Source organism: Poecilia latipinna, unplaced genomic scaffold (genome assembly GCF_001443285.1).
Source record: "Poecilia latipinna isolate Pla-1442-1.1 unplaced genomic scaffold, P_latipinna-1.0 Scaffold1541, whole genome shotgun sequence".
Lineage (NCBI taxonomy): Eukaryota > Metazoa > Chordata > Actinopteri > Cyprinodontiformes > Poeciliidae > Poecilia > Poecilia latipinna.
Window position 1 is genome coordinate 117,549 of NW_015114157.1, and position 15,882 is coordinate 133,430.

The 15,882-nt window shown below is 39.4% G+C and overlaps 1 protein-coding gene across 3 annotated transcripts; it reads left to right on the plus strand.

Moving 5' to 3' along the window:
• Window positions 1-500: 500 nt before the first annotated feature.
• Window positions 501-15,005, plus strand: LOC106963499 (centrosomal protein of 95 kDa). 3 transcript variants are annotated; one of them, XM_015058430.1, is made up of 21 exons: window positions 501-744; window positions 3,441-3,569; window positions 4,673-4,780; window positions 5,154-5,270; window positions 5,465-5,567; window positions 6,924-6,994; window positions 7,179-7,369; window positions 8,021-8,087; window positions 8,172-8,239; window positions 8,346-8,533; window positions 9,250-9,373; window positions 10,325-10,403; window positions 10,497-10,681; window positions 10,783-10,878; window positions 11,223-11,358; window positions 11,642-11,811; window positions 12,829-12,903; window positions 13,005-13,157; window positions 13,305-13,451; window positions 13,539-13,610; window positions 14,043-15,005. In XM_015058430.1, the coding sequence occupies exons 1-21, from the start codon at window positions 720-722 to the stop codon at window positions 14,217-14,219; spliced, it is 2,481 nt and encodes an 826-aa protein (XP_014913916.1). In that variant the 5' UTR covers window positions 501-719; the 3' UTR covers window positions 14,220-15,005. The 3 variants fall into 3 exon arrangements, with proteins under 3 accessions (XP_014913916.1, XP_014913919.1, XP_014913918.1); XM_015058433.1 differs by having other exon boundaries at window positions 9,253-9,373; XM_015058432.1 differs by having other exon boundaries at window positions 8,346-8,530.
• The last annotated feature ends 877 nt before the right edge of the window (window positions 15,006-15,882 follow it).

A 15,882-nucleotide genomic window follows, 5' to 3' on the forward strand; every position in this document is an offset into this window, starting at 1 on the left:
CCCACAGAGTATCTGCTTTAGTTGTTCTTTGAGTTCTAAATTGATGTAATCAGAACAATTTAAGAATGTGACAGATGACTTTTTATTGCCTGTGTGTGTGTGTGTGTGTGTGTGTGTGTGTGTGTGTGTGTGTGTGTGTGTGTGTGTGTGTGTGTGTGTGTGTTTTAAAAATCATTTTCAATTATAAGCAAGCAAAATAAAAAAAATATTTTAAAAAAAGCATAATCTTTTACTGTTTAAAATACATTATAACAAAAGCAAAAAATATTTAGGTCTACAATATTCTAAAGACATATCACGATACGAAAGTTTTGCAGCTCCAAGATTCCACTCGGAATGACCTTTTTTTTATGTATATATATAGACACTTCCTCTAAATCTCCCTCTGCAATATGGCGAGATTGTTGACGTGCGAAATGAATGTGCAGCGCGCTAGCGACTCGCGCGATGAAGTGACGTATTGCAAAGGGTCAATATCCATAGAAACCAGTAGGGGGCGGTAGACAGCACATCATGCTTTACTTCCTCAAACAAAGAATGAGCTAACGTCCAATCAAACAAGACCTCAGTTTTGAATGTGAGCTGATACCGAAAAAAAAAAAAACTACAACACCGATACCAGTTTTTCGGGTCAGGTTTGGCAATTTGGGACTTCGCCCCCTTTTTTGGCTCATCATCCGTTTTCAAGCCCCAGCCATCTTTTTTTCGACAGTTGTTTCATGGGAACCCAGGAGGGAGACAGAAGTAAGACTACCACGACTTTCTTTCTGACTGAAAGCTAGCGACACGTAACGCTTGCGGCTAAAGTTTGGTTTCTGGATGGCTAATGTTGTCGCTTCTTACAGCTGGACTAACGTTCATTGTAGATATATATTTATTATAGTGATAACAGGTCGCCGTTTAGCCTTATCCCATAAAGTTCCTGTTAGCAACCATTAGCAACGTTAGCTTGCTACTTTTCAGTTTACTCAACCGGCAAAGTTTGAGGAAAACAGCGTTAGAGAAGGCACCAATGTTGCATGCAGATGTGTTTTCTCACAATCAATACTGGTGTCTTTTAGAACAAAACATGTCAATAAAACCTTTAGCCTGAAACAGTAGTTAGTGTGACGAAATTAGAGTAAAGAAGCAAGCTAGTGAGGTTGTGCAGTTAATAACTGTGTTAGATCGATTTATTAAGGATAGTTTAAGGAGCTGATGAATGAGGAAGAAACTTAGCGAATGAGAGGATTGGCAACAGGAAGTGAACAGGAGGCTACATGGAAGGTATGTCGGAGAGAATGTAGGTCCTACAGATTTTTAACAATATAATTTTAGTGAGGGAGTCTCTAGGAAGTGATAAAGAAGCTTACTGCTGATCCTCATGAGGTTGCGATCTGCAGAGCTGGAGTAATTAAGAAAAGATCTAGTCATACCACCAAGATGTGAGGGAGTAGTTACTGAATCTAGTTATAGAAGAGACTTTTATTTATTTTGACTTTATTTGTGGCGATTAGTGAGATGCTGTTTAGTTTAATTCAAAGTAAGATGACAACAAATGTAATGTCTGGAAGTGCTGATGAAGTATGCAAAACGGTGTAGTTTGCAAAAGTATCCATACACATTGACGTTTTCCCCCAAATTTTGAAATGTTATAGTCAGGTTTTTAGATGATAAACCAAGTTGCACTTCAATATATTTGGGAAGTAGAGGGAAAAAATGATACATAGTAGGAAACTTGGTAGGATCAGCTTTTGTCACAAGATTTGGAAAAATTTTATGCTCTAACACTGATTTAAAGCTGCATTGTGTAACATTTCTAAAACATTTGCTTTCTACACATTTGCTAAAACTATCACTGTGCCATGACAGTATGGGATGAGACAGAGATTGTGTAAGAGAGAGAAAAAAAATGTGCTTCCCCCAGAAATGCACTGCTCTGAACAAAAACAACCAATGGGAATGAAGAGGAGGGCCTTAGCGCTGTCAATCATGCTAGTGTTTGTGTTTCTTTGAATACTCAGGCTAGTTAGCATGGCCACCAATGACAGCGAGTAAGTTGTTTTCCTGTAACGGTAAGTTGTTTCTCCACCATTAGCACTTTGAGCAGAGTATACATGAACATGATTGACAGCGTGATGCATTTCTGTGATGCAGTGGAGGGGGACGATTTTTTTATTTATTTATTTATTTATTCAGAGATTATCTAATGCCGTACTGTCACAAATTGGTGATAGTTTTAACAAATAAGTAAAAGAACATTTTTTAAAATAAAAATTATGCACTTTCTTCCTCCCCTCTCTGCTGTGGTTCTTGGTCCTTCACAGATCAGCTAGATTTACACAAAGACTAAAATAAATGCTAACGGTCTCCGCTTTTAACTATTTATTTATGCGCTACACACATTATTGAAACATTTATACTACCATAAATACACTTCTTCTTAAAAAAAATCCATAGTATGTGTTTCCAGTTTTATTCATATTGTATACTGATATTACTGAACAGCCAGTTTATCTTATTGAGTAAAACAAGCAAAAAAAAAAAAGATCGGTATTAAAAAGCAATAGACATAAATCAAGAAAATGTAAAAGATTTGACCCTTTAGTTGTTTTTTAGAAAATACAGCTGTGTCCACAGATCTGAAGCTCGGTGGGAAAAGAGTTCCTGGGGCTGTTGGTGTGAAATCTCAGTCGGCTTCTGTTTTCGGCGCCAGTCACAAGATTAAAGAACCTGCAGGGGCCAAATGGATCCAAATGTTCTGAAAAGATTTCACTCTCTTTGACTGTTTTACTGCTTTTACAAACCAGTCATAGTTTACAAAATACACCTTTTTTTATACGAAAGAAATTACACAAAAAGTGAAAACCAATTCCCACCAAGTAATGATAGTTAAATAAAAGTATGTAGCATAAAATAAGCGACTGCATAAATATTCACCCCCTTCAAGTCAGCATTTAGTAGATGGACCTTTGGTTGAACGTTTTGAAACTGTTAGCCAGACCTGGTGATGTATATGACCAAAACAGAAGTGGCAAAGAGCATATTACAGGAGCAATCTGGTGCAGAAGTTTGGAGAATTTTGAGGAGTGTGAAGCTAAGATGGTTTGAGATAATGGAAAAGTTGGAAGAATGTGGAGCTGAGTGGGAGAGAGAAAGAAGGAAAACCACAGAAAAGGTTCGTAGATTGGATAAAATGGACTGAATCGAAAAGAAGTGATGTTCCCGATGCTAAAACTAAGCCTTCCCCGTCATCTATTATTGAACAAAAGTAATCCTCTGTCTGAGAGTTACATAAAAGAGTTACATAAACCTTAAAATCCAGACAAAAAAAAAAAACAAACACGTTGTGCTTAAACAGGATTGCTGTTCTGGACTTGGTTGTCGTTCAGCGAGACATTCTGATCTTCTTTTCTACCAGCAAACCCTCCTGACTCATTATTTCCCCTTTTTCTCTGCAGACTGGGTTGATGTGGCAAACAATCTGCTCAGCAGGTGTAACGTAAACCTGAAGTTGAGCACATTGTCGGAGTGCGGGCCGGATGTTTTCGTCACTTTGTACGAGACGATCCTCGGGGAGACGGTTCCAGGTAAAATCAGACTCCTGGGCAGATGGAATACTTCTGGAGACGCTCCGATAATCTGGTGTTCATCGGTGGCCACGTTTTCTCGAGACTTTGAGTTGTTAAGATGGTTGATCCGGGTTGTCACTGGCAAGAAAGGTTATAGAATAATATTTCCTGAATCGGATGCTTGTTAATTCTTGCCTTACGCAACATGTTTACGTTCTAAACATGTTGCAACCTGCTGCAAAGTGTCATCTGAACACAGACTCAGACATGCAGCATACACAGCTGTTCCTTCCGGTAAGCAAGGGCTGCAGCTTCTGATTATTTTAGTTATTGATTATTCAATTGATTTTTTTTTAACCATTAATCAAGAAAAAATTGGCACATTATTCACATTTTTCATTCTTTCATTTAATCATATTTTATACAATATTAGAAATGTGTTCAAAAATACAAATAAAGAAAAAAGTTAATTCATTTTTCAAATAGAAAAAAAAAATATTTTACTGCCTAAAATGCACAAACATAACATTCAATTAGCGAACACTTGATCATTTGTTACAAAGGAGGAATTTGCAGTAAAAAAAAAAAAAACTTTCCATAATGTAAGAAGCTCACACCTTTCTGCTTGGCTTATCAACATCTATACAGTGAAGTTTTGATCTGTTTGCTTTTCTGAATGACCGATTAATAATTGGATAGCAAAAGGTGCTTAGGAGATTGTCTCTTTTACAGAATATTAACCGGGTAAAACTAAAAATGCCACTTGAGGAGTTCTGGGTAGAACATATTTACAGACAAAGAAGGTTTTTCCTCTTAAATGCAAAATGTATGTATTTTTTCTACAGTTTTGCCTTAATCACTCCTCTGAATATGTTGACCTTTCAGAGGCCTTTTATTGATTCTGTACACTCCAGTTAATGAATAATCAATTACTATATGTGAGTAATCAATTCATCACGATTAATCCGATTAATCGTTTCAGTCGTACTGTAAACGGTTGAGGAAAGAGATCAAGTGGAAGTCCAGAGTGATGTCTTCAAATTAAATGCACAGATCTCTTGGTCGCTGGTTTTGAGTTATGCCGATTTGCCTTTTTTTCTTCTTCCATGTTTGCGTTTTAGATTATATTGCATCAGCGAACAGTCAAGAGGACGATGTCCACAACGTTCAGTCTGTGATCGACTCTCTGTCTCTGGATTACCTTCAGATCAGCCTCTCACACATCACAGGTACAGAAACGAAACGACACACACACTCCATATTTCTAGATTTGTTTCATGTCTCTTCAACTGAGGGCTGGGTACGGAGAGCCAAAACAGACAAAATTAAATAAATAGATGAATTGTGAAGTAAATAAATGTACCTTTGAATGTCTCATTGAACAATGAAATACACTTGTTAAATGATGAAATTAAATGTATAATATTTGTCATTTAAAAAAATGTATATTATAAGAATTATTTCTCTTTGTGACTAGCTAAAATGAAATAATTCTATTTATCGTCTCTGTCGATGTTATTTTGAGGATCACAGGATGGAAAGTTGAAGTCCTGACTTCTGGGAACATCTAGCGGCTCTAACTCACCGAGTTTCTGTCTGCAGGAGAAAATGTTGTCAGCGGAGACAAAGAGTCGATCAAGAACCTCCTGGAAATCTTCGACGGCCTCCTGGAATACCTCAACGAGGAGCTAAAGGAGGAGACGCAGAACGGTGCCACGCGTATGTTTGTCTTTTCTCATCAGATTTATTAATGATCTGCAGGTTTACCCTTTTAATAAAATCATTTTTGTTGGCGATTCTGTCTTCTAGTGCAATTTTGAGGATTTAAATCGGTATCGTCGTTTGGTTTTAAACTCGTTTGCATTTTTTCTTCTGTTCGTTCTCTAAGTAATCCGTTCTGTTCTCGTCTTCAGTTGAACCTAATGACCCCCAAAACGAGGATGAAGCTGATGAGAGCAAGAAACCGGCCAACCTGGAGACGCAGCAGGAGAGGAGATCAGTTTCACCCAGTGTAGAGTAAGAGCTTCTCTGATGAAACAAGAGCTGCAACTAACGATTAATTTAATAATCAATTAATCTATTGATTATTCTGACGCTCGAGTAATCAGATTTAAAAAATGGCCCAGTCTACAGATTTTTCAGTTAACCACTCAAGTCTTTTTTAATGCAATATTAGAAATTCATTGAAAGATACAAATAATCAAATTCCTTTTTAAAATGTAAAATAGACATTTTATTGCCTAAACTCCTTTAGTAAATCTTAATAAGCTAAAGCTAAAACTATCTCAATGTCTGTATACATTTAGCAGGTGAATTATTAATCACCTGCTAAATTAGTTGACGATTATGTTTTGTAATTGATTAATCTGATTAATTATTTCAGTCCTAAAGGAAACTGTTTTTTCTCACCTTAGATAATTATGACTCATTATTTTGAGGCCGGTTTTGGCTCTGGAGGCTAATTTAAACTCCCTCCAGGCCACAAAATGTATTAAATTAAAAATTAATTTATTGTGATTTTATTTGGTTTACCTGCTCAACAATAAATAATTTTTTTATAAAATCTGTACGTCATTAAAGATCCAAAATATTAAAGGGGCTTCAGATGTTGCCTCACTAAAATAAAAAAAAAATAAAAATATTTTTGAGTCACTAATTGTTTTGTGTTTTGCTCGAAAAATCTTTCCGACTCTTAACTTGTGGTCAGGGGCCGGAAAAAAAATATTTGAAGTGCCACAAATGGCCCACGAGCCACAGTTTGAACACCCCTATTATAAGGAAACTTATAACATCATTAAAGTTTTACATGTTGACTTGATTGTACAGATTTTGGTTGAATTTGTAGGAAGGGATGTTTCTAATTAGTTTCCTCAGAGCCTCTGGCTGACCGTGGGGTTTGCAGCTCATGACTCGGAGCGCCGCTCTGCTTTTGACACAACAAGCCGCCTGCAGCAGAGTCATTACTGAAGCCACTCAATGGAAAATGTTCACACGCTCACATCTTGTTCACGTTGAAGAATAAATGATTTTAAAACACATCTAATGCTAAACTTCTTTTTTTTTATTTCAAGTTTTGTAACTGTATTATGAAACTTTTCTCTTGACTGACTCTGGTTATATTAAATTGGTCAGCCTTGGTGCAGCTTTCTCAAAGTTTTCTTTGTGATGTGATTAGCTAGAAAAACAACCAGACCTGTTTTCCAACTCGAGGTTTTAACTTTTTGATAAAACCTAATGAGTCAATTCTATATTACAAAGCAGCTGCATGTTTTTTTTTATTAAACAGTTCTGACTGATTTAAGCTCAGGGAAGCTGAGATAATAGATGTTTTAGCCTGGGGAAAAAAATAGTAACACAATGTCTCATTTGCAGAAACTCAGAGGAAACTGGATTGGCTGGTGAGGTCAAAGGATCGGATCAGACGCTTACGGCCAAACAACAAGGTCAGTCCATGCTAACTGTGATTTTAAAAAGGGTTAGGGTTTTCTTTCTTTGCATTTTTAGCCGTGTCTGAATTGTTGCAGTATTTAACATGGTGTTTGTTTTTTTTTTTTTTTTTTTTTTTTTTTTCCAAAAGAAATTTAAAAAAATAACAGAGAAATTTATGTTTTTGTGTCTGCATGGCAGAACCGGCCGTCCCTCCTCTGACGTCAGGCGCCGTCGAGGGAGCGCCGCACCAGGACCAGATGTTCTCCGCCATCCCGCTGCAGCCGCCCAGCCAGCGGGACACGCCCCACGCTCCCAGCCGCCCCCTCAGAGCCGCTTCCCTCAGTCAGGGATCCACCGAGGAGACCAATCCTGACATAACACGGGTTGAGGTAGAATGTGATCGCAGAAAATATACCGTGATATTTAGGCTACTGCTTCAAAAACGATGGGGGGGCTCATTCCGTTTTCCCACAATCTCACTTCCTGTTTCTGCGACGCAGCACATTAGCGGAAGGATGTGAAAATGCTGACGCAACCTAAGCGATTCGTAGAAAGAAGTTGGTTTAAAACCAACTTTTACTTTCATTAAAACCTTTATAGAAGTTTGGCATTACTCTTAAAAATTGCTTTTTTTTTTACTTGTTTATCTTCTTACGCAATAAGTTTGTGTTTTTAGCCGTTTTTTTCACCAGTATTTTTAAATTGTTTTGCCACAGAAGAGAGGAAGCGCCTCACTTCCACCGTAAACGGGCCGGGTCCTGTAACACATCTGACCTTTTTACTGTGGATGTTTGTTTGCAAAGCTTAACGTGAAGCCTGATGTTACGACAAGGCAAATAAATACAAGCCAAAGAGTCTCCAAAAACTTCAGTCTGAAGTGTTTTCGTTCTTTGACTCGTCAAATCTAATGCGTTCCTTGTTTGTTTTTTTCCTGAAATTGCTGTGAAGAAAAGGAAACCTTAAAAATGCATTCAGCAATAAACTGTCGCTTTTTTGTTCTGTTTGTAATCTTAATCTGAATTTCTGTTTCTCTGTCACAGGACTCTAAAGTGACAACAGAGACTCTGACCAACGGGATCATGTCCCCGGTGCACTGCCTTTCTTCAGGTGAGCAGAAACACCCAGACTGTTTTGGAGAGCGAAAAGGTCGGGTTGAGTTTGTCGGTGATCACTTCCTGGTTCTATCTCCAGGTGGAAGCGACGACTCTGCCTCCAGCCGGCGGCGGATTGCGGCAGAGATGGAGGGAGAGACACTGGAGGTAGGAAATGAGGTTTAAATCTCTGCTCAAGATCCCCCCGGCAACCCCCCCCAAAAAATTGTCTGTTGTATTAAACCAAATCACACCAAATTCTGCCGTTTCATAGCCGACCAACGGGGGTCCGAGGAGGGTGTTGTTCCGCACCCAGCCCGATGTGCTTTTCCTCACCCTGCGGGACGAGGTGTCGGCCATCACGCCTTCGCCGCCGGACACCGATGAGGACGGGGAAGTTCTGAGTCATATCCAAAGATTTAAGGACCGAGGAACAAGTCTCAGAACAAGCACAGACATTGGGTGAGAATTTTGCTGTAGGGGACAAAAAAACCCCATCACATTAATTACAGGGTTCCTGGACAATGTAATGATGGATTCATACTGCAAAAATCCAAAATCTTACCAAGTATTTTTGGCCCAGTTTCTAGTGCAAATATCTTAGCACACATGAAATAAGACAAAATTAACTTATAAGTAACTTTTCAGCAAGATATAGGAGTTTGTTTTAAGCCGATAATTCCTTAATTTTGATGAAAAACTGGTTCCACAGGCAGATTATTTCACTTATAACATCGTTAGCATCCCATAGCTAACATGGGAAAAATGTCTTGTTTTAAGTGAAATAATCTGCCAGTGCAACCTGTTCTTATTTTAATCAACAATATGAATTATTGATTTAAAACAAACTCGTATATCTTGCTGAAAATCTATTTGTAAGTTACTTTCTCTTAATTCAAGTGTAATATTTTCTCTAGAATCTAGATTTAAAAAAAAAATTTGGTCAGACTTTGTATAGATTCACTCTCCAAATATTGTTGATCATTTCTCCATCCGCTCTACCATAAATCCATTTATCCATCCGTTTGTTTGCATACTTCTGTTTTTAAAGTTAAAATATCTCAAAGAATTTGTTGCGAATCAGAATCTGGGAAACTGTGTACTGTTGGCCATGAAAAACATGTGGAAACCGTGTAAATAAACCCAACATCGCCGTCCGTCTCGTCTCTTGAAATAAGCAGGACGGTACCGGAGAGTCCAGAAGAGTCTCTGGCTTATCGGAGAAAAAGGAACAAGGAGGCGGAAGAGGAGCTGCATCACATATCTGAGAACCTCTCTCATCGCCTGGAGGAGCTGGATCTGGTGTGTGCACACGTCATCTACACTTGAATTTGATTTGGATCAGTAGAACAACCAGCAGCTCCTGCGTTATCACTGTTCTGTGTTAGCTCTATTAACACTGGAGCTGCACTCTCTGTTTTTTTGCAGAGAACTGTAAAGAACACCAGCATAAACGGTGCAAAATGTATCTAAATGCGTCTCCAGCTTTATTCAAGGCCAGATAAGGAAATTAGAGAAACAACAAGAGATTAAGAAGTACTGCTATCCCAGTAATTAGCTTGTTTCTTTTAGAAGTTATGAGAGGAAATTTGAAATACAAAGATAAAGCGACTCATCCATTTTTAAAGTCTGAAACAATAATAGTGACTTCTGTAGATGATGTCATTCATCTGGTTTCATTGATAAATAGAGCAGAGTGTCATCAGCGTAGCGGTGAGGACTGATTTATAAAACTGAGTTTCATATTTCAACTTTGACTTTCATTGAAATATTTAGTTGCTTTAAAAGCTTTTAATTATGTTTTAATCAACCCCACACTCTTCAATAATACAACAGCAAGATAAATATAAGATTCAATTTTAGGTCAAATTAGATGTTTTTAAAATGTCATTTTTGTTTATTTTTTTAAATTAAAATTTAAAATACTGTATTACCTCTGTAATTTATACTGTATATAGAGTCTGTGCGCCTTTCCACCCATCCTTGTTTGCCATCATTTTTAAAAGTGTGGCTCCTTGAACAGAAATGATGAGTCTGACGAGGTAATTTGTACATTTCAGCGAACGTTTTAGCCGTAAAACAGACAAGTGGGAACAAAATTAAATTTCTGCCATCACTCTTAGAAACATAAAATAAAATGACATAAAATCAAACAAATGTATGGTTTCTGGAGTAGTATGTTTTTTTTGTTTGTTTTTTTTTTTTTATATATGTTCTTGTGACGTGCTTCAATTCAAACAATAAACTGTGTAGATGCTGAAACGAGTTCTGGGAGAAAGCGACGGGTCCCACAGCAGCGGCAGCGTCAAGAGGACCCGTCGGAAGCACAGAGGTTACAGTTTCACCCACGAGACAATCGTTTTTATCAGCCTTTGGAACCACCTCGTATGTACAGCCGTGCACTGAACTGGGACGTTTCTTCCAGGAAAACCTGATCCTGACAAGCGGAAGGCCTCCCCCTCTCCTCGTCGGGAACGTCGCTCCGCACACGGCCAGCTGGAGGAGGCCATGGCGGAGGCGCTGAGCCTGGACGACGGGAAACAAACCAACCTGCAAGTTCCTCATCATTCGAAACGAGGCGAGTCGCACCACAGGTCGTCTCAGAGGAAGGTGCGTTTCTGTTCAAGTAAAGAAACGAGACTTACTTCACACGAAGCAACGCGTTTTTGGCTTTTTAATCATTTCCTGTCGATAAAACCAAACCTTTTCAGCATCTGGAAAGTGAAGCTTACGAAGAGGAGCTGAGAAGGTGTGAAGAGAGGGAACGGACTGAACTCCAAATAGCACGCAGAGGAGCTCAGAAGGCTGTAAGTCCAAAATGGAAACGCATACAGCTTCAATATTTTTTTTTTAGTTTCATCTATAATGTTTAAAGTAAAGACCTTTTGAGAAATGTATAGAGGAAATAGTCTTAGAAGTGAGATTTCTTCTTTTTTTTATTTTGCTATTAAGCTGTTTCTTCAGTCATAATAAACCTGCTATCAAATATTTAAGAGGGAAAGTATTTTCAAACTTTTCCAGTTTTAATAATACTACCTGAACTACAATGGTTGCCATGGGTTACCCAGGTAGATATTGATGAGAAAACATCATTACAGTAACTTTTAACAGGATTATCACATTTTGATGCGTCGTTTGTCTCTGTGTGTAGGAGCGAGAGTACAGAGAGGCCATTCTGAGAGACGTTTCTCCATCACCCAAACCGTCTCCTGGCAAAACAAAGACTCAACAGAAAACACAAACAGCAGCACAGAGACGCTTCGAGGTGCCCAGGAAAACTCCATCACGTAAGTCACACCCCGTCACCTCTGACCTCATGTTAGCGTCAGGCTGGTGTTTTGGAAAATGCCCAGCTCTGAAATGTTTATTGCTACATCTGTGTGTATCAGCGGGTGTCCCACAAGGCTCTGGTCTAGGTTCAGTTATTTCTATGAGTGACTTGGTGTGTGGACAGCGTGACGCTTTCCATGCTAATTTAGTGATTCAAGGTCTACAAAAGGGTGTTTATTCCACAAGTATAACGTAGATGTTATAAAGCAGAGACTTTTCTTCCCGTCTCCCTCCACCCAGTGAGAATAAGGGAGAACGAGCTGCTCCCTTTGCTGCGGGAGGAGCTGCCTCACCTTCACGTCTCTCCTCACGCTTTGGGTCGAATGTGGGAGCAGCAGATGCAGCAGGTGGACAAGCTGCACGCCGTGTCGTCCTCACGCCATCCACATCATCACAAACTCTGCAAGCAGGTCAGAACGAGTCCAACAAGTGAGATTTTTTTTTTAGCTCAGATACATGGGAGTCTTGAACGCCCCGACATTAGTAGCAGTTTAAGCCTGTTATTACTGCACAGGACAGCTGGGCACGGGCTAATTCCTGGGTTCCCAAGAAAACATTCCATTCTGTTCATTTCTGTTCCTTTTAAAATAAACAGTTGCAGCCAATGCTTTAAATTTAGATCAGTCAGAGGAAGGAAAGAAACAAGGAAGGAAAAGAGGGAAAACCTGAAGAAAGAGTTTCACAAGGAAGGAAGAGACAAAGATTGAGAACAGGAAGGACGAGTCATGACAGAAAGGAAGGGAAGAAAAAGGGATGATGAAGAAGAAAAGAAGGGAGGATGGAGCAGGACACAAGGAATGAAGGAAGGATAAAGGGAAGTCAAAGGGATAAAGGACACATTTAAACTGTAAAATGGGAAATACAGATGTAGACCTGTCGCAATTAAACAACCGCATGATGAATATAAAATGACATCGATCATCTTCCTTCTGATTATTAATATTTTTTGAAGGACATTTAATTTATGCTTTCTGGTGTGTGCTTTTATTTATGTTTTATTCATTATTTCTGCTCGTCTTTTTTTATTTTGGATGTTTAAAATATCTTCCAGTTCCAGTGTTAGGTGATTTTTATTTATTTATTTTTACAAAATTACAGTTAATTGGTCTTTATCAGAGAGTGAGCTGACATTTTTATGCCTATATCAGTATGTTCCTTGAAAGTGGTCTCAAAACGTCAACATTACCGCAACTCAGTTTGTCGTTAAGGGAACTTTATTGTGACAGGCCTAGTCAAATCCATACTTTTCCAGGAACCCAGAACAATTTAAAGAGTTTCCAACAGATGGACGGACAGAGTCCCCCTCTGACTGCTGCTGGTTTCTATCAGCTGTGTAAACCTTGTCATCTGGGTTTATTCCAGAGCACAAAGCGATCAATACAATCCCTCAGATTTGCGTTGGGCATGAACTCCTCCTTGTCTTTCAGCTGGAGGAAGCTCAGAGGAAACACGACCTGCTGGTGGATCTGGTGAACAGAGACCAGGACCACAACAGGCGGCTGGTGAGCATCACTGGAGCAAAGGCGTCCAAAACGCCCAACCAAGGCGATCTGGCCTCCCACTCTGACATGCAGGGAATCCTTTAAACCTCCTTTTCTTCCAGAGGGAGTTTAAGGAGCGGATCCAGCAGCAGAAGTCGGTGCAGAGCAAACTGCGGGAGCAGCGGCAGCAGATCGCCCGGGCCAAGAAGTACCACAACGACTACCATGTGCAGCACCGCGCCCGCCTGATGAGGGCGCGCACCAAGGAGGAGAAGGTGGGCCCTTAGCGTTTGTTATTCATCCTGATGCATTCTTCAACATGACCGTTTGGATTTATTGTTGTCGCGATAAATTCCAAATAATTCCGTGTGTGTGTGTGTGTGTGTGTGTGTGTGTGTGTGTGTGTGTGTGTGTGTACATAGATGTTTCGGCAGCTATTCGAGGAAGGTCTGGAGCTACAGAAGCTCCGGCTGAGGGAGCAGAGAGCTTATGCCAAGGAGCAGCAGCTGGAGCACCAGAGACGACAGCAGGACCAGTTCGAGTCCTTGGAGAACTACTACAAGGATCAGGTACGACACAAACACACCAGCTGACCCGCCAGCAAATAACATCACTGGTCATTTTCATACATGTGTGACGCGTTTGGTCTCTTTCAGTTTTCATTACTCGCTGAGAAACTCGCACATGAGCGGGAGGAGATCCAGGTCCGGAAAAAAGCTCAAGAAAAGGTAAACTCATTAGGAAGTAAAAAATATGTGTGTGTGTGTATATATATATATATATATATATATATATATATATATATATATATCAATCAGCATTTCTTTGAAATTAATATATTGCAGAACTACAGGTTCCATTTTTAAGACCTGACTGCTACAGAAATATCTGCCATAAATTTACAACAAAGTTTTATTTTTGTATTTAAAAGTCTGCCAAGAAAACAACTCAAAGTCTGAAAATTTAATTCTGTAAACGCTCCCAAATTGTAAGCACTTTCACGTGACGTCCAGCAGGGGGCCTTTGTGTCACTTCACAATTGGTCCGACGTATTTAAACTCGTGAATAAATCAGGAAACCCGATGAATCCTTCGTTCCTTGTTACAGGGAAAACTTAAGATACTTTCCCTGCTTTCATCTTTCCTCCTGTGTTTTTCCAGGCTCTGCTGAAAATGAAGCGAGAGCTGCGCTCCCGGATGGAGCGCGAAATAAGAGACCTGCAGAAAATCATCATCCAGAACGACGAGGACGACCACTTCCAGAACCTGGAGGTCCAGAGGCTGCGCAACCAGGTCCACATGGCCTCATTCCAGTACAACACCAGCTATCTCCACTGAGCGGGACAAAAAATCGAGGCCGGCTCGGGTCCAAATTGGCGTTTGCGTCGAAGGAAAGAGCCGCGTTGGATTTCTGCTATTCGCAACTTAACGGTACAAGAATCTAATGCACAAACCGTCTCAGGCATCTTTTTTTTTTTTCTTAGATTTGCACAGAAAAGAACGTTACCGTTGTGAGAGCGAAATGTGAGTTTTGTTGTTGAGGAATTTTACACACACTGACAAAACGTAGCTCTAGCTCATGTAGCTAACTGTTCCTCTCACCTCTGCTGCTACACCTGAACTTCAGACACTTTGGACCAAGTCCTCCTCCTCGGGTTTAACAACGTGTTGAATGAGAACGTTTTACCTTCCCCACTGCGGTCGTCTTGTGCTTTTATTGTAAAATAGTGACTTGTTCCTCCTGTTGCCAAATAAGGACCACAGACACAGAGTTGATAATATTGTCACACTGATGAGTCTTAAGGTTTTCTTCCTTTTACATGAAATGTCTTCCTTTTAATACTTTAACCATGCAAGTGGATTATTTATTTAACTTTAATGTTTGATTTTTAATTAACCTGGACTGATGTCTTAATCGCCAGGGGCAACGATAATCGGTCTGTTTGTGACTTCACTTTAACCTCTGCTTGATTGTGACTCTTTTCTATTTTTAACCAAATCCTGAAACGTGATGAATCAATGATTGTGCCAGCTGAACACCACACGGATTGTGTTTTTGTAATCCTGGAGCAAACATGTGTCCCCCCACCCTAACATCCATTAAATGTGTGGAATCACTGGTGGGAAAATGTGTCAAAATTATTTGCAAAAGGTGGAAATTTTTGCTCTAAAGTTTAAATGGTAAGTGCCAAAGAGCAAAAATCCCCGCCACACCTGCGTGGGGCAGTATAGCGGCGACGATGAGGGAACAGCAGGAGAGAAAATACACAGAACTGTAAATCCGGTGGTTGTGGAGATTAAAGATGTTTCCCTCATTAGAGACAAAGTGAACGGGGAAAATTTCTCACAGCTTTCTGTAGATTTCTCTACCGTTTAATCGCATCATTGAGACAAATTTGGGTCCACAGCCAGTCATTAAAAATCGTAAAACTGTATTAAATACATTATATAAATGTGAATAATTTAGCCAAATGTGTAAATCAATAAAAATGTAAATTTTTCATTTCTACATTTCCGGTGCTCTGGGTCAGTAATGAGTTACAGACCCTGACTTCTGATTGGTCCAACCGCAGAGCGTTTTATCTGTAATCCAATCACGTGTTAGCTCATAACTTTGCCTCTGGTGACTGGCTTATAAATACAGCTGCTAGCTAAAAGTACGTAAATTAAACTTTTCAGTAAATATTACAGAAAATTACATTTGACAGAAAAAAAACAACTTGTATATTTTTATTTGAATGCTCAAACATACAAATGTTTAACTTTTATTATTATTATTATTATTATTATTATTGTGGCCGCTCTATAAAGAGTTCCTGTAAATGGGGTCTGTGCCTTTATAAAAACAGTCATCCAGAATTTAGTTTTACTTAAGAAGCACCCTGCAGACTTTGCAAAGCTACGACTGCTAGACACAGTCTTCGTTAACAGTAGGAGGGGGATAAAACAGGAACAGGCTTGATACAAAAAATAAAATAAGCTCCCAGTCTTCCTCTAACTA

Excerpts from the sequence above, each read along its gene's own strand:
- LOC106963499 (XM_015058430.1), top strand. The coding sequence starts at position 720 with ATGGGAACCCAGGAGGGAGACAGAA. Across the intron at positions 8,534-9,249 it reads AGAACAAGCACAGACATTGG|CAGGACGGTACCGGAGAGTC; the intron begins GTGAGAATTTTG and ends TCTTGAAATAAG. Across the intron at positions 10,404-10,496 it reads GACCCGTCGGAAGCACAGAG|GAAAACCTGATCCTGACAAG; the intron begins GTTACAGTTTCA and ends CGTTTCTTCCAG.